At 34.9% G+C, this 26,028-nt stretch overlaps 1 protein-coding gene across 2 annotated transcripts in view; it reads right to left on the bottom strand.

The window, feature by feature from the left end:
* Positions 1–26,028, bottom strand: part of NELL2 (neural EGFL like 2) — a 133,013-nt gene that overhangs the window by 39,783 nt on the left and 67,202 nt on the right. For both annotated transcript variants that reach the window (XM_063309386.1, XM_063309387.1), the window contains exons 11-15: positions 24,542–24,644; positions 20,307–20,435; positions 16,675–16,800; positions 2,082–2,204; positions 1,411–1,506 (exon numbers count right to left, since the gene is read on the bottom strand). In XM_063309386.1, coding sequence (XP_063165456.1) covers positions 1,411–1,506; positions 2,082–2,204; positions 16,675–16,800; positions 20,307–20,435; positions 24,542–24,644 — 577 coding nt within the window. The remainder of the gene's footprint in view (positions 1–1,410; positions 1,507–2,081; positions 2,205–16,674; positions 16,801–20,306; positions 20,436–24,541; positions 24,645–26,028) is intronic.

Here is a 26,028-nt window from a genome sequence, read left to right as displayed (position 1 = left end):
AAAGAATAGTCAAGGGAAAATACCTCCACCCAAAGAATTTTGTACAATAAGGAGGAAAGCATATTAATTCCTGAAAATAATAATGGTGTGCAAGAGTATGTGGGCAGGTTTATTTCTTAATAATATATCTCACACAGTACTGGAGATAAATTTATAGTATCACTTCAATAGCTAGTCAGGTATTCTTATACTGTACAAGTACTTTCTATCCATGTATGCATGTTCCCAGATTTCTTACAACAGTAAAGAAAAAAATGAAGTAAAAGAGTTAAACTTGATGAAATGTACTATACTAATCTATACATTTTAAAAGGAAAAGTCTAATTTTTCCAGTATGGAAAAATAACCAAGCAATGTTTAAAAACAGCAACATCTTTTGTGGAAAAAAAAAAGACTATAATCAGAATAGACTCTTTCCCTAATGACAGTTTATGCTTAACAGCAATTTCATTTATAATGCATTTAAGTTGCAGGTATTATAAGATATGCCAGAAATGGTTTGACTGGATAGTGACCATAAATCTGTGAGAGATATTGCTATCACATGCACACTTAATATATATTTGAATAAGATGAGAAATACTTCACTTTGTGTATAGACATATAGATTGACTAATCGTATGAGAATGAGACATCGTTAATTTAACTAACTTGAAATAAATAAAAATTTTAAATAACTCCATTTCTCTCTAAATCCACCCTAGATTTTGGATTGATAGCAATTTAAAATGTATCACATATTTAAAAAAGATCCACATGTACACAAACAACAAAAATAAAGGTTACCATGATTCCACACTTAAAAAAACCTTCAGCACACACAATGTTCACCTTTACCAGACAAAACTAATTTGATAATGTAGAGTTAACTGGTGGTAGAGAGACACATGGCTATTTCTGCTTCTGTTTGTGATTTGGAGGCAACAACTTACGCCCTGACCAGCAGGGTAGGGGTAGGGTGAGTGTTGCAGATTATGTCACTGGAAAAGTAGTGACATCAGAGGAACATTTCTTTTTAATTTACTGACATTCTGGTTTAGTGATTTTTTTTAAGAGTGGGAAGGGGGAACTTTGAGAAGCAAACTGCTCTGATTTCTACCTCTATGCAAAGGTTGCTGAAATTCGGTAGCAAAATGACCAAATTCCAGCATTGCAATTTTAGGGTAGTGATGGGGCAGGGTTAAGGATGGAAAAGAAGGAATCTGCTCCCCCTCCCATTTATACCCTTTTGAGAAAAAAATGTTGCTGAAAATTAAACAGTTTGTTGCCAAATTTTCACAGAGTAAATTTGGGGTGCAAACAGGTCCTGGCAATTCTTCTTAACAGAAATCATGGTGTTTAAGAAGCTATATTATTTCATACACAGAAATTCAGTTATGCGTTTGGTAAATATAGTAAAGGATCTCCTACCAGTTTCACAGCTTGAGCCTGTAAATCCCTGCGGACAGGCACAGACATTGGAAGCGATGCAAGCTCCACCATTTCTACAACCATCCTTGCAAAAGGCTGAAACCATTAAATAAAATCATAAGAGGATCTTCAATTCTATTCTGAGTGGGACAGAAGGGTATTTTCCCAAATACCTGACTAAAAATGGTTTAAGTCTAATTTGCATGCACAATAGACATTTCAATCTTCTAACAGAATCTTGCAAGTCTGTGCTGAACCTCCTCCCCCTTCTTATACTCCTGTGACTTAGGGAGGTGTCTATCTGAGATTCTTCTGAATGCTATCTGTTGTGGACTTAAGATATGTTTCACTCCTTTTCACCTGGGTAACCTCTCTACCAAGGTGATCTTCATTACTCTCTACATCTTCTAACTTATGTTTTGATCTTGGATGATTTCACATAATAATGTATCTTTATTTTATATATCTAAATAGATCAAACATACTCTTTGAATTATTCAGAACTGCAATTACATCCATCTTTCAGGTACAAAGGCAAGTTTAGCATGTACTACGTAGAAAATTTCAGGTGCTAAATGCTGCATCAAGAAAGGAGATGGTACTACTAAAGGGTGATTGGAATGCAAAGGTTAGAGAAACAAAGGGTCTGAAATCTGATTGTGATACCTTACCTTTGCATACAGTGCCATTTCCAGTATAACCTGGTTTGCAAATACAGTTATGTCCTCCTACAGTATTGAAACACAATGCATTTTCGTCACAGTTGTGTTGATTTGTGAGACATTCATCATGCTCTGAAAGTTTAAAAAAAGAATCACTTAGCACTGTATCTAAGTATACCTTGATATATATTTCATTTCTGCCTGTATCTTTTTTTTCTCCTTGTAATTTGGCTGTAAATATACATCTTAATATACTGGCTTAAATTCTGCAGATACAATGGTACTTACTGAGTAGTAAGTCTTATCGGATTTAGTAGGACTTGGATTTGATTAAGATAGCTAAGAAGAAATCTACCATACCAATATAATACCATGCAAGTGCATTCTGAAGACAGCCCCATTGTTTAGGCAATTGTTTTTTTCAGTTAAATGTGCACAGAATTTCAGCCTAAGCTGTTTTTCCAATCTATGGTTTAAAAATCAAAGGCAAGTAGTTGTCAAAGAAAGTCTACACAGATACATTTTTCTGCAATAGCTTGGTATTCCCCTCCCCCTTCATTGCATCAGTCCACATTCCATCACAGCAGATAAGGAGTGGAGCAAAGCTAGCAGGACCACTGCGCTCAGATTCAGTTTCCATAGCCCTTCCTGCTCCAGTTTCCAGACAGTAGTGGAAGCTGCCTGCCCCATATTTAAGTCCGTAGTACTTCTGGAAGCATCTCTGCTAGGCCTTACCACTTTATCCTTCTCAGCACTTCTCACTGAAGGTAGAATGGAAAGGTGCCATATCCCCAGAACTATTTAACAACTAGTTCTTATGAATCAGACCAAATCAGTTAAAACACATGATTTGAACAAATGGAGTGGCAATGATGCTAAGAAAAGATGATCGATAAGTAGCATCAATGTTATACCAATTTCCGTTCTTGCAGACACAACAGTGGAAAATACCGAAAACTTCTCTGCCAAATTGCAATAGGTACTAAAAGCAATTTCAAAAAAGGAGATGGCACTATTGATAGGTGATCAGAATGCAAAAATTAGAGAAACAAAGGAACCTGAAATGCCAAGAGTTTTGGGGTGGATAAATGCAGTAATCTAGGAGGCAGTTTAATAGAATTACAAGAAAATTTATAGCTAAAGTAGACATGAGAAAATTTACAAAATGAATGGAAAATTTTTAAGGCCTGCCAATGCTGTTTGAAAGGTAGTAGTTTAATTCAAGGAATACTGTAAACGAGTACAAAAATGAAAATGATTGCTGCCCAACTTCTGTGAAAGTTGGGTATGTCAGGAGAAACATAAAATGTGAATTGAATGAAATGGCAATGGGGTTTACACTCACACACACATACAAACTTGTATGTGTGGCTGTGGCTGTGTGTAGTAAAACAAAAGATAGAGTCAAGAATGAATGGCTGCTGAATGAAAGTGGATTTAATACAAAAAAGAATGACAAGCATGAGAGAACTATGTTAAGGTGGCTGGTCACACAGAGAGAATGAATGAGGATTGAATTGATGAAGGATGAGTGAATGGATCAAGAGGAAAGGGAGGACAGAGAGAGTTGCAATTGGACTGAGTTAATGACATCCTGAAAAAGAGAGGAGAAAAGCTATGTAGGAATTTGTGCATGGATATGGGAGAGGCAAGAATGTTTTGCAAGAATAGAAAGATATTGTATGTAGAGCTACAGTTAATAGTAAAAGTATCAACCAGTTTTACCTATCTTTCCTTTTCTATTATTATTAATTACACCATACTTCCTAACGTACTTTGGATCATGTAATAACATGCAGAGGAAGCCAAGAACTTCTGAATTTTAATACAGTTGATTGACTGATAGATTGATCGATATCATTTTATATGGCCACACATCTCACCAGTGCAACTCTGGGTGGCTAACAGAAATTAAAATACAATATAAATATAATGTATATTTTTAAAAATTAAAAAGCACTGTTCCTAACCAATTAACACAAATGGCTCCCAAAAACACCATTCACCAACAGCATGGGCTTGACTACTCTCCTGACCCCCATGCCTCTATGTTATATGGAAACCTCCAGCAAATCACTAGAACTCCTTTTCTACATTAAGAGTAGTTTTGGGGTCTTAAAGTTTGGACTGGTTACCATCTAGTTGCTAATTAGATATTCTTTTAAAATATATAAAGCATATATAATTTTGGACAGCTTAGATACCTCAGGACAACTCCTTTTATGCCTCTACTTTGATGCTTGAGATGGTTAGCTTTCAAAATGAGATTCAGGGAACCCTGGAGTTCCTCTGGGGCTTGTCAGAGATTCTTCAAAGGGGAGATCAGTTACAGCAGGCACGTTTCATTCAAAGATTGCTTGCCTACTGCTACCAATGTTTTCCTCAATATGCTGCAATAGGACAGTGGTGGATATATATTTTAGAGGCACTCAGAAGAAATTTGAAGTCCAAGAAAGCCTGGAAAAATCACTTGACATGGATGAACAGTGGGCTTTGGAAGATGTCCCCCATTTATAGTATTTGAAGGTTTAGTAGCAGAAGCACAGCACACTTTTGACAATAAGAAGTGGAAATATTGAAGGGAACAGGTTGAAAATAATTGCTTCAGAATAATTTTAAAATCTTCATATATTTAAACGATCTACTGTATGAAAAAAATATTTTTCTTGTTATGGTTCACAACTTTGCAATATGAAGGGGCTGCCAGATCTAGGCAGCAAAAAATGATATAGAATAATCTCTTTGCAGCCATTAGTAGACATCCAGATTTTTCAGCCTATTCTTTAACCTCCTAAACAATGGCCTAGAAAATTGGAACATGAGGTCTCAACTGGGTCAGTATTTGATCTCTGACCTTTCTTCTGATAGAGTGTCGTGTCCAGAAGACTTGTTAAGTCTTCAGCAACTATACTAAGGAACTGCTGCTTTCGATCCCTGAAGCAAAAAATTTAATTGCTCTCAACTCAGCATGAATAACTTACTCATGAAATTATCTAGCTATTGCAATAATCATGTACAGCTTGGTGACCTCCAGCAGGAATCACTTCCAGAAGCTTATTCCATGCAGAGAAAAGAAGCATTTACAGAGGATTAGACTAGTAGGAAACAGAAAATAGTTACAGCTTTGCAAATTAGAACCATGAGAATCAGCTGTGCTATAGAATTAAGCAGAGAGATTTAGGTACATTGTATCATCATCTTAATATTACTGAAATGTAATTGCATTCATTTTTCTCAATCCATTCTATTTCACATAATAAGAGAGTATCTATTAGGATATATAATTATTAAAGAAAATATCCAAAATTACATGGAGTCCATATCTTTACTTTCTCAGAAGAGTACAATAGATAAGCCAAAGAATTATTGGCATAGTTTATTCTGTCTCCTAGGGTCCATGGGCCAGCCGCTAAATGTTCTTTTCTTGTGATCTTAGCATGGCTACTTGATGTCTGCATCTAGATGTACACACAAGAGCTGACAGCCTTTCAGCTATTTATTATACAAGTAAACAAAGGCCCTGATGACATCTGAAATTGTAGGTCTGGGATGCACTACTGTAGCCTCCCCTAACCTGGTTTCACTCCTGATGTATAAAATTATAATTCCAGTCATTCTCAGGTTGGAGAATACTTACTTATTAAGACAAGAAAGCAATAAAATAACACACAATAGTTTCCAACCTTGGGAATAAAAAGGTTAGGAATTTTTTAAAAATGATTTATTTCTCTCTACATACATATCTCCTTGAAGCAAATATTCTAACAACTAAGCCTTGGTTTTAATTCTTCAGTATTATGGAAAGGCAGAATATCCATTTATAACTATACTGTCGTAATTATATCCCAGGAGAAATATGCTTTTTAAAAAGATTTCAGGGAGCAATAGTTTTATTGTTACCAAAATTGCCATCATCAATTTCCAGACCCAAAGTCAGCAATTATTTTATATTCTGTTCTCTTATCCATCTCTTAGCATCATGTATTACTTTCCTAAGAAAGCTACTTAATTTATCATTTTTTTTAATAGGGGAAGGGTTCTTAATGTGGACATCATAACAATTTTTCAGTTTGCTTCGTTTTGTTTTAACTTGGCATTAGGTAATTTTGAGGCAAACGTTCAAATGCAATATTTGTTGATAGCACATTTCATTAATTTCATGATATAGAAGATAATAATGCTGTGAAGTTAATGCTGTGGTTTTCTTCATTAAATGTATAATATGCACTGTACTCTGCATATTACGTTATTGCAAGCACTTTGAATAATTCCTTCTTAACACTAACAAAAAAGAATTATTTCAAAATAAACCTTATATACATTTGTAAGATCAGATTCTGGCCCAATACCCAAAATCTATAGCCTGCAGATTAATGTGACACCATGCTATAAATTAGGGATATATAACCTACATCTAAACTCTCCAAAGGTTGCTATTGAAGTACAATTTTTAAAGTGACAAAAATAGGAAGTTATTAAATCTACGGGAGTATTCATATGAACAAACTTTAAGAGTTATTTTAATTAACTAAATTGAATGTACATTTTAAATTCATTTGAGTTTAAATTCATTTTGTTCTGGATCACCTTTTTCCTGGTCCTTTTTGAAGTGAAGCCTCTGAAAAACCACTCAGAGACTAAGTGCAATTCTCAATCAAAACAAAAGTTATGCATCCTTGCTATAGAAAATCATTAAAGCCATGAATTTCACTGATCTATTTATAAAACATCAAATATGCCTTTGCAATAGACCATGAATAGCAGTGCTGTAGAATTAAGCAGAGAGACTTGGCAAGATGACCTGGGAAGACATGAGAAAATATGCATAAAAGGTAATTCCAGAGATATGTTGGCACCTGGGGCTACTATGCTTTTTAAAACTCAAAACCGTCAAATAGAGTTGGGCCAGAATCCTGAATGGCAATCAGTATAGGAGAACTAAAATCAAGGCAATTCCATTTACCTGATTATTTCAAATCTGTGAGAATTCCAGCATTTTGGCCATGCTAGGCCTCCTCTCATTCTCTGGACTTGAATGCTGAAGAGAATTCAGAACTAGCAAAATTTCTAGTGCCTTCAAAATCTACTCATATCTATATATTTTAGGTGTATGTGTTTCTATATAATGTTTTATGGCTTAAACACCATAATTTATTTATTTATTTATTAAATTTCTTTGCCCACGATCTCACATACAACAACTCTGGGAGGCTTACAAATGATAAAAATAGCAAATCACTAAAAACAGTTCAATATAAATACATAAAAATACAAATACAAAATATAAAATATAGAATATAGATAGCTGTCCCCCCTCCCATCCCAGGCTAGGTGGCGTAACCAAGTTTTTAATCCCTTCCGAAAGACTGGGATAGTGGGGGCCTGTCTTACCTCCTGGGGTAGCTTGTTCTAAAGGGTGGTGCTATGGCAGAGGCGGCCTTCTTCCTGGACCCTGCCAATCAGCAATCCCTCATGGACAGGTTTGTGATTGACTGACTGAAACTTCGCACAGACCTATGGCATGTGTGAGATGTTGTATCTTGCATTCAGGTTTTGTCATTGCTTGATTGCTGGGCCAATTAACTCAGCAGGAAGAATGACTGCAAAAATAGTTTTGTTGTGATAATGCTGAAGTTTGGAGAAATGTGGTTTAGCACTAGCAGGAATTCTGCCTCATCTCATATTCTGGCTCCTGGGATTTTCCCTTTTGCTGTATATTGTTGTTTAGTGTGAGTTTTGTTTTCTTTTTAATTGAGCAGAACAATTGTGCTCCTGGTATGCCTAGTGACTGTCCTCTGGTCATTTTAAAAAACAAATGGATGGTGAGCTAAGGTCAAGGATGCTAGGTGGATGACTGGCTGGACACAGTGATTTATGAAGTTAAATTGTATAATCATGAAGCTTATTTCTTTAGTGAGGATTTTAGCTATATACCATCAATTCACTTTACTGTGAAGTACTACCTGAACCAATGTTTAATGTTTATAAAAATGGTTTATTTCCCAATTTCTTTCAAAACCATAGCATAAATAATAAACTTTTCAACCCAGCACTACCCCCAGAAAATTTCTCAGCAAAATTATGGAGGTAGAGTGTGTGATGAATAACATATATAGATACTCAGCATTGACCCATAAAAAATAACTAATTAAGGAAATAAAATATTTTGGAATTAGTTTTCACTTCTTCTTATGTCTTTTATTTTGATGTCTGGGTTTCATTAACCTTCCATGAAAAAAAAATCATTTCAAAAACTTTGGAAATATGCATAAATATACACTATCATGCTATATATTTAATTTTATTTGAATATTTTATTTACACATTCCACTTGAATGTACAGGACATAACCCATACCTATCCTTAAACAAAGAGTGTAGCAAAGCTGTCTGTCATATCTTTTAGACTCCTATTAACTAAAAATAAATTTAAGCTTTTTCGTTTGCTTAAATTATTATTTATAAATAAATACATTATGGTCAACAACCAAGAAATTTCAGTAAAACAGATAATGAAAATGCAACTGTAAAACCAAAAAATACAGAATAAGACAGACCATCAGTAAAAATACTAAAACTGAGATTAAATACTTTTTTACTGAATTTTACATGTAATCAGATATAATTACAGCCCAATGTAAAGCACATTGTAGTAGTCCAAACACAAGATAATAAAAGCATGAGTAACTGTAGGCAGAGCCTTCTGATCAGAAATGCCATAACTGGTGGACCAGATGAAGTCATGCAAATGCTTCTACTTGCTCTTGAAACAGAATCCAACAGTTCAGCAGGACCCCACATTACGAGCCAGGCTGATATGGGGAGCTTCATTCTATCTAGAACTAAAGATGGAATATTTCTGAAATAAGTTGGCTTCTGAATCCACAGCCACTCAACCGTGCTTGCGTGCTTGGATTGAGCCTAGACCTGCAAACTGGTATCCTGAGTCTATGGGAGCAACTGATAGAATTTCTACATTATTTTAAAATCTATAGATCCCCCCCCAGTTTGCCTTTTTTATTGCAATAAATTTCTTCTCTGGAAAAGAGAAATATGAGTTTCAATTTTTAATAATATCAGTATCTGGTTTGGTTTGGTTTTATAGTGTAGGGGGTCTTGCTCTCTTACATCTTTACTTTGCTCGCTTGTTCAGGTTGCTTCTGTTTTACCAAAGCATAAAGTCTGATTAGAAAGAGACTACAGTGAAAACAAGAATCCCTTTTGAAAAGACATTCGATGAAGGACACCGCTGTTTTCTGAACTTAAAATGTTTATTAAACCTCAATATATCCAAGCCCCACCTATTATCCCCTTCCCAAATATGTTATAGGTCCAAAAAGACTCCAGGCATAATGCAGTGGTGTTCCAGTCTTGGATGCTCTCCAGTATGAACAATATAGGCAAGGAGTTCAGGCTACAATTGTTCTTCACAATTCCCATACACAATGCCCTGTACTGCAGAACCCCGGCTGAACTACAGCTGACACCAATTCTATCATCCTTTTGGCATTAGATAAAAGTTTTTTATTTTTTAATGTGATCATTTTACATGGTTAGCCTCTCCTGGTGCACTATTTGATGAGCTATTTATCAGTGCGGAGTTAAGCTGCTCTTCATGTAACCTGTAATTTTGTCACGAAGCTCTGGATAATTTTCTAAAATTCTAAATATCAAAGGTAAATGTACGTTCCAGGTGGAAGGCGCTTTGATCAGTAGAATGAATGAGCCAATGACATAATTTATTTGCTGTAACTACTACTACTGACAATGTATTTTCCCTTGGTGATCACTCTATGAGGCTTTGCTTTTTATCCTGTCAGTACATCTTTAACCTTCTGGTGTATGTTATATCCCTGTGCAGATACTAATTTCCTTAAGTCCAATTAAAGTCAAATACTGTTGAAAGTTGTGTAAATTGAGCTTTCATTGTTCTTTTATCAAGTAACTCCTTCCAAATTTTAACACCAGTTTATAACTAATTAGATATAATCTATTTCCATTTAAATATCATTAAGGATATGAATACAGTGCAAGAGCTTCACATAGAAATGAAAAAGATTTTAAAAAGTTAAGTAAATATTTTTTTAAAAGAACAAAGCCTATCACATTTGATTTCAGCCGAAGTCACACCATAGTGTGACACTAGCCTATTTTATCCCATTATATTGTGTCTTATCTCATTTTGTCTTATTGTATTTTACTACAGTTGATGTTTTGATATGGTCAAATAGACTAATCAATAAAGTATAATCCTGTAATCCTGCTTTATGATGCTTTCATGATGTAGCACTTCTGTTGATTTGAACTATTATAATATGCCAACATTTTTATATACATTTTTTTATATACCAATAAAACCTGGTGCTTTAAGAACAGGATTTTACTGATTGATAATAAAGTTTGTAATGTTAAAGCTCACCCACTATTTTCTCCTGCAGTCTCAGAGCTAAATGTTATATAAAAGCATCACAGTAAATATCAATTTGTGTAATCTCACATACTTCGTGAGTCATTCTTTCTCAACATAAAGTTCACTGCATATGTAATTATTTTATATATTTTGGGATTGCTGCTACTCTCAACATGCACTTGAGACAATCTTCAATGACTTCATAAAAAGAATCACAGAATTTTTTTAAAAGCTCAAACTCAAAACTACAAATATGCATATGTTATTTTTTAAAAAAATAAGAGAAACAGCATTGATCACTGCATGAATATTGTTGTTTTTGTTTTTAAATCAGGCATCTAACAGCCACTAACGATGAGCCCCACTGCTATGTCCCTAGGGTTAGGAGCCCAACAAGGCCATAAAGATCACTCCAATTATAAGGAAATTCAGGTACTCCAACTTGGAAAATCTCATTTTAGTCCTACTAGCCAGAAGTCATAGCTCTCCATTCAGTTCAGGCTCAGAAATTATGTTCCATAGCTTCTGCAGCTTGCCAGCTGTGGAGTCAGGAACAAGCAGGAGCAAAACCAAAGGATGACCTGCATCTACTAGCCTTCTTATGACATCCATTGATGAAAGACATATACCAGAACAGTTTGCTAGAATCATCTTGACTTCTAATGAACTCTCCATGGTCCTGAGCCTGTCTCCTTCTACCATAGACCAGATCTGTTAGCACCTCTTCTCCCATAACCAGCTTCCTAGTCTTCAGACTACCTAGGCTATAAAGCTAAACTTGTAGACTTATACAAATCTTTACAATACTAACCTGTGAATGGCTTTTGTATACTCTGGCCCTTAAGTGCAGCTAAAAATATAATTGGCTTAAAACAGAAGTACAGTACCCAAGGTCCCAAAACTACATGGACAGTCATGATCTCAAATTTCACTCCAATTTAAGGACACCAGAAAAAATATTAATTACAATAAATATATCAAGTGATTCTTTTTTAATTTTTATTGAACATAAATTAAAATTCAGAGTCATAAAATGTAGGAAGTTGGGAGACGTTTGATACGTGATTTAGTCTAACCAACTCCAGCAATTTGCTATCCAGTTCCTGTTTGAAAATCTACAGTAAGGGGTACATACATGACTGTTCCAGGCAGATTATCGCACTGCTTAATAGATCTTATCATCAGGAAATTCTTCTTAACATTCAACTTGAATATTCTTTCTTTTAATGTCAACCCATTGGTTCTCGTCCAACCACAGTGCAGAGTACAATGGAACTGCCACTTCATGTGATTTGGGTGTATTGTTTATTTTGATGCAGCCCAAGATTGCATTGGCCTTTTAAACTGCTGCATTCCACATCTTGTTCATGCTCAGCTAGAGGTCTACAAGTACTCCTAGATCCTTCCCAGATGCATTGCCACCAATTCAGGTGACCCCAATCCTGTAAGTAGAGTTTTGACTTTTCCTACTCAGATGCAAGATGTTATACTTGTCATTATGACCATCATTTTGTTGGATGTGACCCAATGCTCAAACCTGTTGAGGTCATTTTGAATTGTGATCTTGTTCTCTAAGGTACTAGCAAACCTCTGTAGTTTGATAGAAGCTGCAAATTGATAGAATTCTTTCCATTTCATTTTCCAGGGCATTTATAAGATGCAGAATTGCACTGGAGCATGGACAGTGCACAATCTATTTGTATGGATTGTAATCCTTTGAGTGCAGTTGTTGAACCTATTCCAAATCCACTAGCCTACAGTACCATAATTATCCAACTTGTTCATAAAAAATCAAGAGACTTTGTTAAATAGTTTATTGAGATCAATATACTCTATATTCACAGCATTCCTCTGATTACCAAATTAGTCATTCTATTGTAAAAAGAAATAAAGTTAATTTGACAAACCTGTTCTTAACAAAGCCAGTTTTTTCTAAATGTTTGCAGAACTGCTGCTTAACAATCTGTTCTGTGCCTTGTCTACTATAGACATTAAACTTACTGGTCTGTAGTTACCTGAATCTTTCCTTTTCTCCTTTTTAATATTGTTCTTCTCTGATGATACTTCACATGGCACCCAATAAGTTTTCAAATAGTTTGTACTCTTAGTTATTAGCCCCAGTTTCCATTTCCTGTATATCTCCTTTTGCATCTCAGCTTATCTGTGTCCTAACTATTCATTCATATAGGTCTCCATAGGCTTCCCCCATTTTTTTTCTTCTTATTCAAACCTGTGCTTTCCATATTCAATTTTTCAGGATTTCGTATCTCTTCCTATCTTTTAGCTTTTTAAGTCATAGAATGCTGCCCACCTGTCTTGATTTATAACTGCCTTCCGAATTTCAAGAAACCTAACAGACATCTCTTAGCTGTCCCTCCCTAGTTACCTTGAGCATGTTGTGATCATTTTTCCCAAGATTCCCCACACTTTCAATCCATCAATTAATTTATCTGTGTTGGTCAGGATTACATCTAGGACAGCTGCACCTTTTCTACTTTCTGAAAACTGAAACTGTCAACAACAGGGGTGTCCCACTCCTACCTGAGTTAGAGGTCAGGAGACTATATATGTTCTAAAGCTTAAACGCTAGGCTTCTTCCTTCTTCCTTTCTGAATTAATGGATACTTGGTAGCTTGCAAAACAGCTACAATACATGTACATAATAGTGCTGTCTAACCACCCAGTCATTTTGTTAGGTTTCTATGAATCAAATCATATTTGCTTTCCCACATTAGGATTTCTGTTTCATTCTGTTTGTGATCTGTACAATGTATATTGGTATATAGATAGTGGAGACCTATGAATCACTATTTATCAGTCTCCATAATGTCATTTACTGTAACTGTTCATTGAATCAAGGTATTCATCCTAAAGATAATTGCTGAACAGACTGTCAAAGGGTTCAGATTTCTAAACTCTTTCACATATTAAAATCACCTAAAAATAGTATCTCTTTCTGATCAATGTTCTAACAGTACCAGTTCTAAAACAATCTGTTCAGCGCATATCATTATAAGTTTTAAACAGTGTTTAATTTCTGTGTCTTATAAGTCTGACTTTGCATTTTAATGACTCTCTAGAAAAACAGCCAGATGGCAGTTGGACTGGCTGTGCATCAGCCAATGGTTACAGAGAGTTATATGCTGTCCTTGATCAGTGGCAATGCTGATTTTTCCCCCCTCAGAAAGTTTTACAGCAATAACCCACTTTTGATAAGCAGAACACTAATGCACCAATGACCAGTGGTTATTCAGCACAAAGCCTGAAGTGGCAAGTTGGCCCCTGGCTTAAGAACCCTGCCTTATGCCACACCAGAACCATATAAACTATAGCCAGTAAAAGTTGTGGTCAATTTTTGACCTATACTTGCATAATTATTGCCCCTTGCTCAGCCTTGTTGTCCAAAAGATTCTACAGGCACAAGTGTGTCATTCCATTTGCCATGCAGTGCAACAGCAAGATAAATACCTACATTTGCAAAGCAAGGGTAAATGCAGTATTTATCCTTTTCTTTCTCCTTCTCTACAATTTATAGCATAGTGATCCATCTCACTCACCGAAGGAAAGCTGTTTCTATAATGTCCAGAATTCCAGGATATTCTGTTATTTAGGAAATACTGGACAGAATCCTTAGTTTGCATTAACACTTGTAACAGTGGACAAGAAACCATCTGGATTTCAGAACAGCTTGATTAATAGCTAAAGAGAGAAGGTTTGTTAAGGAGATAAAAAAGAAACAGGTCCTTTTATAATTGGATAGCTAGGTAAACAGCTGTTCTCAGTTGCATTTAGAATTGGAAAGGAAAAGGAAATGAGACAGCATTTATTGGTATTATTATTTTTTATAAAAGTAAAAGAAAAAAGGAAGTCTGAAAGTTTATTTCTACTTGCCCTTTAAGAAGATTTAATGGAGCTTGCATATTAGAATTTCATAAATATTGCATGTTGACTTTCGTTGATTTTCTTGTAACCTTGCAGCATTGCAACAAGCACAGAACTGGTTTGCAAGGCCACCTTGTCATTGTAATTCATTTCTTCTATGAAGAATTGTGCATTTAGTTTGCCAACAATCACTTTAATAAGCTTAAGCGACTCTATATTTTTAAAGAAAGATTTTTGCAAATGTCACTTTGAAGTTCAAGTCTTACAGTCAAAGACACTGAATACACTGAAGTGAAATTGTGTTTCCTCATAATCACAATAAAGGTGGATTGCTATATTTGCAAATGCACACAGTCCTCATTAAGCAAATTGCTCCATAATAACTTTCTTTTTTTCTTATAATATAATCTCCTTACAATCATCAGTTGTATTGTTTTGTGTTACCCAAGATTTATAGCACATACTTGCAGAATACAATCTGAATTGAGAATAGACTTCAGATTTAGGGAACTCTGAACAAATTCTAACAAACTAATACTTTCAGTGTTGTATTATTTTCCCCCTCTTGCAAACTCTTATGCACCTGCAACCTTATACAGAGGCTCTCTCTAGAAAATATTATAGGAGGAGAACTGTGTTATCTCTGGTGGCAAAGAATCAGAAAGAGTCTGGTAGCACTTTTTCTAACTAACAATTTTTATTAAAAGACACAAACTTTCATGAGCTACAAGAATGCTTACTGTACAAAATTAGAAACTTATGCCTTTTAATTAAATTTATTAGTCAGAAAAGGTGCTACCAGACTTCCCCTGATTTTTTGGGAAAACTGGGAGTAGTTAAGGGAGATAGGAAAAAGGAGAATCATTTGCAGACATCTTCTATCAGCAGTTATCATAATTTGATGCAAGCCATTGTATCAAACTGAAGATAGCAGTTTGCATTTCTCTTTCTAACCTTTCTCCTATCCTCATCACATCTGTCCAGCCAAATCAAAGGATGAGCATGGATACATTTAAAATGTTTAAGTGGGTGGACTTGAGACCTTTAAGTCTGAACATTATAAAGTCAGATGGGCAGACTGCAGTCCTGGTACAATTTTATTTTTATTTTTTTCTGGAATCTGAGATCCAAAAACGGGACCAGGGTCTCATAATACCAAACTGCTAGAGCCCAAGATTTAGACTAGATATTTGAACTCAACAGAACTCAAATTTTCCTCATAAGAAAACAAACTCCTGGTTGCTCTTTCTCCATTTCAGTGATGATTTAAAATAGGGGAGTCATATTATTGTTCTTGTATGAAAAATAGTAAACCAGAAATTACTGTCAGTCTACAACTACTGCTGAGTCATGACACTGCACATAAGGACATAAAAAACAAAGCTTGCTTTGTTATATTGACAGGTTTAATTATTTTGATGAAATCCCTGATTGCTGTGGACATCAAAGAAGCCAGACAATGTGTTTTTTCTATCTGCACTGAATCCATCTTTGTTTCAAAGAAATTTGACCTAATTTACTATGCATGCATTATTCATGTCATGGTCATTTCCACACAATGGTGACCAAGGAACGTATTGACAAATAAGATAAAATTAAGTACTGCACAGCACAAACCAACTTGCAAAATATAGATAATATTAAAAAAGGATGTCAGGAAACAATCTGAGATCCAGCATGAACAGAATATTCTAGCAGTTCTAAACTTACCAAGGGGACATGTTTATTTATCTTATACCAGAAATAAACCCATGCCTTGTAGGCCAGATGTCATTCCCTTAAGCCAGTTTTTTGAGGTTTTGGAGCTCCTCAGAAGTGAAAAATTAAAATGTGGAAGCAAATTGCCTGTTTTCAACTGTCTGGTTTTTGTTGATTTCTTTTTTTACAGAATGAGGCTTAATGTAATATGTTTTTATCTGGCAGGCTGAAACAATTTATTCTGAGTAACTTTCCCAACCTCCCACACGATAAAGTAGAGAAAAAAGAGCTTAAAATTTCGGAAGGAAAGAAGGAGGAGGGGTTCTCTCCATACGTTACATTTATTCATACATATTTTATGTTAGAGCAAAATTCAAGCCTTCCCCTTTAAACTAGAGGAATACAGTAAGAACATGTTAGAATTAATCAAGACAGATGTCATAAAAATCCTGGTGAATGTAAAATTTAAATCATATGTCTCTCACTGTATGGAAAAAAAGAGTATTGGCTGTTGGGTTTTTTTAATTACATGTGATAATGATCTCCAAAACAAATAATCTTTTCCAAAAGCTGAAATGTTGGACAGCTGCTTCTGTTAACAAACTACGCTTACCTGTACAAGAGTAGTCATCAATTCTGATGTAACCTGTTTTGCAGACACACATAAATGAACCTGGTGTGTTGACACACATGGTATTCTCCTGACAGTAATGTCTCCCTTCAGCACATTCATCAATATCTGTGGATAAAACAACAAGGCCAGATGAACAAATACTGCTGAATATCCTGTTGTTAACACAGATTGGAATAGTGTCTCCAATCAGAACAATTGTCTCTGTTTTATTTCTTAGGCAGAGATTTAGGTTACAATAGTCCAAATCACCAATTTTATACTGTGACTATTTAGTCATAAAAGCAAGTTCCTTCGTCTCTTTTAACACTTTTAGAAGAATGTTTATGATTATAGATATGAAGAAGAGCAACTACCAATTGCTTTATTATTATTATTATTATTAAATATATACATTGTTATATAAATAATAAAATGTATTCTAATATTATATGTATTTTTACTAATTATTTTAGTAATTTTAATAAGTATAATCAGTAGAATAACAACTGGTAGAATTGATTAATATTAGAGAGAAAATATTAATATTTTCAGTAGAGTAATTTATTAATATGGGGGAACACATATCCACAACATCTATATTTGTGAAATTATTTTGATAACTTATAGAGAGTGAAAAAAAAAAAGCTCAGTGAGATCATAGCAGCATCTACCACATTCCACATGAGTTCCAAACGTACCTGCTTTGCAATAAGAAGGAACACAAATGATGCTGGTACATAAGTTTACCTTTAAGCCATTGTCTATAATGATATTTATTTAAAAAGCATTGAATTCCTTCAAATTAGCATAAGAAATCAAAATATAATATGATTTACATAGCAATTTTAAGAAGAGCTGGAATGGATTTCTTCATAGCCCCTAATTAACTAAAGAGCTAGATGTAAGAACAGTTAACCTTAAATGAAGGAATGGTGAAGGTGGAAGGTCCCCTGTGCAAGCACAGAGTCATGTCTGACCCTTTGCAGGGAGACTGCTTTCATGACATTTTCTTGGCAGACTATAGCGGGGTGGTTTGCCATTGCCTTCCCCAGTCGTCACCTTCCCCAGCAAGCTGGGTACTCATTTTACCGACCTTGGAAGGTTGGAAGGCTGAGTTAACCTGAGCCTGCTAGCCAAGAATCCAGCCTCCGCTGGGATCGAACTTGGATCGTGGGGAGAGTTTTGGTTGTAATACTGCCGCCTACCACTCTGCGCCACACGAGGTTTAAATGAAGGAATAGAATAAGAAAAAAAAGAAAGCTTGTGGGGTGTTCAATTAAGCCTTTGAATGTTACTGAACATAGCTGAGTTTTGTTCCAAATAGATCTTCATGGAATTGAACTACAGATTATATTTAAATTAGTTTTTATGTTGAAGATTTTCTTCATCATCATAGCAATGCTTTTGCATAATTTAATGCCTGCTATGTTGAGTGAAGAATAAGAAAAAGAATCTATAAAATCCAGAAGCTCAACCACTGTCAATGTGGTTGACAGTGGTTGTGGACTCCAAATAATTAAGAAAGCTACTGAGACAAAATGGCATAGAAAACAGCCCTATTCTTAGAAACAGAGATTGTGAATATTTGTAAATACACATTTTTTAAAAAATTAAAAATCCTAAGTGCAATATACCACAGATGGTAAAAGTTTTCACTGAATCTATTTAAATGCCCTAAGCCTCTTAAAACACTTTGTTTTTTAATGACTCTAGCTTTTTCTCTAATAGCAGGCATTAAATTATGCAAAAGCATTGCTATGATGATGAAGAAAATCTTCAACATAAAAACTAATTTAAATATAATCTGTAGTTCAATTCCACGAAGATCTATTTGGGACAAAACTCAGCTATGTTCGGTAACACTTATTCCTAAGTAAGTGTGCACTAGATGCAGGCAGTAATTGATAAGTGGCAGTAATTAAAGCTGCAGTTTGGTAGCAATTAAAACTGCAGCTTTCAGACATTTTCTCACTTTCATTTCACTCTTTGTTGATAAAACAGCGTTTTAAATAAGTGTTGTAAATATAGTGGTCAAAACATGTAAGAATTTGGTCGCTTTTTATTTATCATGGGGTAAAACTACTGTTTTAGCACGGTAATAAAAATGCATATGCATTTTCTTTGTTTATAAAAATAGAACTAGTCATGATAGTCATGCTTAGCTATTGTTAGCCTTGCAAGGTAGTCCAGAGAAGCAGTACAACCAGGAGTACTAGCTCTATCTTTATGGTAAGGTTACATTATCAGAATCTTACAAGACTGAAAGTCTTTCTCCCTCCTTTCCTTTTACTCTCCAGAAAACTAGGGAAGTTCCCTTCTGGGAAGCTTTCACTCCCCCCTCCTCCTTTGGACCCAATACCAGACCATTTACCAGACCTTGTCTAGGCTGTGGCTCTTCCTGCCGTCTCCCAAGGTCATTCCCACATATCATTACATCTATTTCCTAATACATAACTTGAAAAAAAAGTTTTTTTAAAAAATCCATTTTTCATATGTACCTGATAAAAGTAAGTGCATATAAACTGGCAATTAATGAAGAAGATGATCTATAATTATACATTGTTCTATTTTTCTCTAGAAAGGAAGTGTAAGGGAAGAACAAAGATAACGGACTTGTCTCATACTTGCAAAAGCTGAGATACTTGTAGACTGGTTCACACCAGGATGCATATCACTTCAATCTCCCAAAATGCTTTGGGGAATAACTGCTAAGGATAACCAAGTTTCCATTTGAAGAGTGGCAAAATTTTCATTAAAGGAAAAAAAAAGATGGAGGGAGGGAGAAAACTCTTAATAATCTTGTCTTTAAAGACAATCACATATTCTCCAGGTACAGTAAGCCTATCTTCATGCAAAGAGAGGAAGAGAGAGAATATTAATCCAATCTTGGAGAAGATTTCCTCCCTACCTTTAAAATGCTATAAAAACAATCTGGGCCAAATATTAAATCAATACTAGTTCTAACATCTAAACTATAACTCACTGGTATTCAGTTGAATATCAGAGTTTTGAAAGATTATAGAACAGAACTGAAGCAACATACCCATGGCTAAAAACACAGAAAATTATGGTTTAATTTCTATTTCCTGTCAAGGTACACTATATATCATACATGAACCAACCATGTAATAAGTTAACACATTCATAATTGTTGCAATATTTGTAATAGATATTTCAAATATACTGTTTTTATTAAAATTATGCATATTATAAAATACTGAGACCTCAGTCCTATTGTTTACTCTGAATATTATGACTTTAAGGACAACCCTAAAGGCTTAATTAAAATGATATAACAGCTCAGAAGATGTATTAAAATGGTCTGATATATAAATTTATCTTATCTGAAATCTGATTAATGAAAAGAAATCTCCACTTACTGTGTTAATATATTACTTATAAATCAAGAACTCGGTCATATTAGCTTATTACTTTGACACAAATCAAACTTTTTTAAGAAGATAAAACCTTAATTTGAGATGTAATTATTTCAGTTGATTAATAAGCTTTAAATTAAATTTTCTGCATATAATGAGCCCATCATTTTGACAAGCTGTGAATTAATATATACTTCATGCAATATTCCACACTAAAGTTTATTGTTGATGTGGCCATGTTTTATTAGGATTTACCTTCACAGTATACACTGTCATCTCGAAGAGCTCGGAAACCATCTTGGCAGCTACAAATTGCCTTCTCTTCAATGTTTCTGCAAAAAGAATTCTCTAAACACTTATGTCCTTCAGAGCAAAAATTGTGGCCTAAAATTAAACAAACAAACAAACTCTTAAGTGATTGAAGTTGTAGAAAAATAGTGATCCACTAAACATGAAGCAAAGCAATGCAAATGAACATTTCTTTATTAGAATTCCCTCCTACAGTGATCAGTGGGGTCCTAGCCAAACTGACCAAGAGGCCCGACAATAGATTGGCCAAGGATTATATAGGAGATGGAAAAGGTACATCAGCGGTCCTGAATAATTAATTACATTCCATAGACAGGAAAGTTCCCAACTGTCTATCAGCAATAAGGTAATCAGCCACACCTAGCCTTTAGGCTGCTGCCTTGGTCTTGATGTCAACCCTGATCTACATTTTTTAAACCAAAGAATAGACATTTCTTTTAGAACTGTGAGAAAAATAAGTTTTCAGATGAATGGCCCCATTTAAACCAAATTGAAAGATGTGGCAAAAACCTTGGAAGCTGTCTCACACCAGCTTCTGCAGCTTTTGCTAATTTTTATCAGGACATTCCTGAGCAACCCATGAATCCCTGTATTCAGGAAGTATGCTCCCTCCCTTCTTCCCACTAAGACAGTAGCTTTCTTCAGAGTAGATAAGTGGGGCAGAAAGTAACTTGAGATCTATTGCTTATGAATATGTATGTATGCTTGCATCATCATATGAATAGGTATGCTTACATCATTTCCTTTTCTGTGATGTATAAATATCACTGCATTTCTTTTGTCTCCAGGGGAGGAACCCACCATCTTGGTGAGGACTCCTCTGGTGCGCACTGTATCAATAAAGACTACAGTCAGCCTTGATTATTTTTGCTTTGAGTCTTGTGTTGATTCCACAATATTATTATCCTTTTTTATACTTCCCCTCAAAATGCAAGTCTACATCTTGTTATGGGCCTTTTGCTTCTTTCCTCTGGGCCATTTTGAACTGAATTACACTCTCAAAGGGCATCTTGAATCCTAACAAATTTCTTATTTCTATATTATTGTGCTTCTTATTGCTAACACAGGAAACATACTCTAAACATAAAACACAAAGTTTTAACTAAAAAAAATGTACTTTTAAAAAGTACATTTATCACATCATTTTGTGAATATAACACTTTTGTTTTACTATAATTAATTTCTAGTTTCTCTTCTGTACAATAAGTATATAATGCTTTTACTGACTCTTATTTTTTATTTTTTGTTCAATTCAAGAATTTATTACTGTTCACAATTTTATTTTATGATTGATACTATGCTGTTTGTTATTCCTGATATTGTATTTTGTATAGAGTTTACTATGCATGGATTCACATGAAGATTATGATTAGTCTAATAAATGGCAGTCTATAGATGTATTTAGTACTTTCCATCCCATCCCAATCTCTCCCTAGAGATCTCATCAAAATATACCTTTAAATCTACAGAGGTAGATTTAGTATATAGAGAACTTCAAAAATGAGTTTTTTTCCACCAAATTATTTAAAATACATTAATCTGTTGTTAATAATTCTGCCCACTTGGTCTAATCAAGACTTGCTCATGTTCTAGCCAATCAGTGAGTTTCTCACACAGATATTTAGCAGTTTACTAATAAGCTAACTGGAAATAAATTAGCAAGATCAGATTTATCACCTTTCTTAAAGATTGGGACCATAAGAGAACAGCACTACTATTTGGACATTTGTAAAGAGCAAGCAATCTGTTTGAAGGGGGAGATCAACACAGGAAGTCCACATTCTATGTTACAATGTTTATTAATTGTGTAGGGATCAGATCTCCAATAACTTTGTTGTTTATTCATTTAGTCACTTCCGACTCTTCGTGACTTCATGGACCAGCCCACGCCAGAGCTTCCTGTCGGTCGTCAACACCCCCAGCTCCCCCAGGGACGAGTCCGTCACCTCTAGAATATCATCCATCCACCTTGCCCTTGGTCGGCCCCTCTTCCTTTTGCCTTCCACTCTCCCTAGCATCAGCATCTTCTCCAGGGTGTCCTGTCTTCTCAATATGTGGCCAAAGTATTTCAGTTTTGCCTTTAATATCGTCCCCTCAAGTGAGCAGTCTGGCTTTATTTCCTGGAGGATGGACTGGTTTGATCTTCTGGCAGTCCAAGGCACTCTCAGAATTTTCCTCCAACACCACAGTTCAAAAGCATCGATCTTCCTTCTCTCAGCCTTCCTTATGGTCCAGCTCTCGCAGCCATATGTTACTACGGGGAACACCATTGCTTTAACTATGCGGACCTTTGTTGTCAGTGTGATGTCTCTGCTCTTAACTATTTTATCGAGATTTGTCATTGCTCTTCTCCCAGGGCTCCAATAACTACTTTCCCATTTTTTAGTTTGGTTTAAGTTTGGGAATTAGAATTTTCTAAAATTCTAAAGTTGAAACTGAAGGCCCATGAAGGGAAGAAGAAGAGAATTTATAGTTAATTTATAGTTAATTTGGAGGAAAAAACGCATTTAAACCAGCACCAAAAAGGACACTAAAATACTCAATCCATCCAGCAGGAGAAATTACATGGTCATCCTGGCTTCAGTCTGTGCTAGAACTAGCAATTAGCAGAGGAAATTTTTTCTTTAACAGCTTGCACTAATTTTTCCTGATTTTCCATTTGCATTTGTTGCTTCTGGAATTTCATTAAGACTTTATATCTTTTTTTAAGTTGTAAAGTTCATCTTGAAGCTAGTAACCACCTTTCTTATAAGTCCAGTAGGATGTAACTAATTGAGCCTACGGTTTTATACATTCTTTCTGAAACCTAAGTTTGTGGCCTTAAGGTAATTCTCTAATTAGTTAGTGACTTAACTTTTAAAGAACCTGGAAGTAATCAAGTGATAATAGATATTTAGAAATTCATACTTAGACTAAAGACTCTGGATTACATAAAGATAGTTTCAGTTAGGAAGCCAACAGTAAACTAAAAAAAAAAAAGAAGTAAACTTATTGAGCTTATTTGACCGTGTTATTGGGAAACTGCTGTTGTAGTTATATCATCCTTATTCTCCTGTCTATTTCTCACAGAATCAGAGGCTAATCTTGCAATAATGGGATAATGATCACCATCTTAGTGGAAAAGAACCTTCAAATTGGTAACAGTTGAGATTCCAGTGAGGATTTGACAATTGAAATACTGGACAAAACTTACAGTATTTGGGGGAAGAGACCTCTATTCCATGTAATTCTTGTTGACAAGTTTGACTCCTCATGGAAAAAAAAAGTAACCTCAGACTTTACTTACTACAGATTCTTAGCCCAATCATTGATAACACTAGACTCTGAAAGGGCCTTACAAGAGATCAAACAATGTATCCTAGATCTAGACCTATAGAAGGAGAGGAACAGAATTGCTTGCCATTATAACAATGACTTTTGAAACAGGCCTTTATCTAGCCATAAGTATTTATACATTTTCTCTTTGTCCCTCATAGAAGGGCCTTTACTCTAGCCAGAGTTAATGCATAAGCATCAAGATTCTAGAAGGGAGATATAGCAAACTTTCCTGCCAGGACTGGATCTTTCCTCGTGTGAAGAATAGTATTGATCAATATCTCAGCTGGTCATTGTACTATAATGCCACGCAGAATTAATATTGCTTCTTGTAAATCACTTCAACTATACCATGGAACAGAATACTCAAAAAAGGTTGCTCAGTCGTAAGTATGAATTACATGGTCTCTACTACTCACATAATCATAACTGTGTTTTTAAAAATGGAATGATTATGCAAATGTTTGGAGAATGTAACTGTGAAAATGCACTTTATCATATTAGGGGTACATCAAGATTATTCCTGTCAGACTTCTATCTCTTCAGCAAGCCTCACATATTTCAACCCAATAACTACGGAACTAGAATTAGCACCTGGAATTGGCACCTATGCCCACGGTACAATAATTGTTCAGTAGTAAATTATATGCTGAACAACATCCACTTTCAAGAAATTTTCCACATCAATTTGTGTGTACTATATGTGTGTCATATATATTGTATACTGGCAAGTTTCTCAAAAAGGTTTTATTTATATAATAAAAACAATGGATATCAGGGTGCTATAAAACTTAAATATACCTACTGTAACATACAACTATGAATATGGCAGGCATCAAAAGTTTTTATCTTTTCTTTTATCTTACCTTTACAAACTTTGCAACAACTTTTAGATAAGGATATTTGTTGAGACTCAGGACAGTTCAAAGCAGGACAATTCGACTCCTCTGTACGTTGCATTTTGTAATTCTATTGAATCAAGATCATTATTTGTGTTGGCTATGAATGACATTTTGGGCATAATTATATCATTCAATAAAAAATGTAAGTGCATAGTTAACCACCAGTGATACTTATATATAAATGATTATACTGTAAGTCATCTAGGTAAAAACTACCTGAAATCTCTTTTATTTATAAGCCTTTATTGTGTTATTTATTTATTTTTATTGTTTCACATGGATTTTCTAGCCTGATGTCATCTATTTCATCCCACGGTTGGTAATATGTTCAAATGTCATCCCTAACATTTGTGTGATTTTGACAGAAGTAGAAAATTCTGGAGAGTAATGTGTGTTTTAGTACGTCTGCTTATCATAAGCATATAAGCCACATGCATAGTGCTGCAACTGAAAGAGAAATAGGAATTCCCTGGTCATTTCAGGTTCCTTTTTTTTAATTCAGCTAATCATATATACCTGTGCATCTCTGTAGAACCAAATTCTAATTAGGATGCCCAAGGCATCTACACTGAACTTAAAATTGGGAAGCATAGCTATTTATCAGCAAATGTTTTATTTCCGTCCTTCTAAACTTCTGTCACATAATAAAGACACCTGAAAGCTGTCTGAGGTGTATTTAAAGGAATCATTGTCACTATACCCAAACTCTGAGTTGATTCTAGCTGATGATTTTAATACAAGGATGGATTCTTGTAAGTCATTTTTTTTCACATTTTAACTTTTCATGTTTTAAGTCTTGACAGCTTGCCCCACATCTTGCTGTTCCCAGAATAAAGGCGTCAACAATGGGAGGTGGATTTGGTTATTAAAAATGATCTACAGATCTTAAATGGCTCGATGCCTGGCAATCCAGAGGTAGATCTTACCTTCTACTGACACATGGACACAAGCCCATTAATTAGATCTTCTACTTCATCCCCTCATCATGACAGCATTCATCCACCACTTAGTACTAGTTTGCTTTTATTAACTCAGAGTCAAGGTTAACTACTCAGAGTATATTAGAGGCCATTCAGTTTAGGCATCCTCAAACTGAATTGTCCAATAAACACATACTTGCTTCATTCTAGTTTCTCAATATGTCAAAAGTATCTGAAACTCAAACAAGCTTTATCAGGCATGAAAAGGGCCCACATAAACTTAACTTATACTAGCAAATGATGAATATCACACAGGAGTTGTTAAGGTCTAATACCTTATCTGTTCAGAACTCTATTCCTAAACCTTCCTAATTCTGGTTTGATAAATAATGTGTTAATACTAGGCCTATAGAAGAAGAAGGGCCTCTCTATGGAATGTGGTTTGTATCCTTTAAAAAAGACAGAAGGTCCTATTAAAGGTCCAATAGGATGCCAGAGAAACAATGTAGTAGCGTCCACACTTGGAAAGTT

The sequence above is a fragment of the Candoia aspera genome, chromosome 7 (assembly GCF_035149785.1).
Source record: "Candoia aspera isolate rCanAsp1 chromosome 7, rCanAsp1.hap2, whole genome shotgun sequence".
NCBI classification, from domain to species: domain Eukaryota; kingdom Metazoa; phylum Chordata; class Lepidosauria; order Squamata; family Boidae; genus Candoia; species Candoia aspera.
This window is presented reverse-complemented; position numbering and strand designations above follow the sequence as displayed.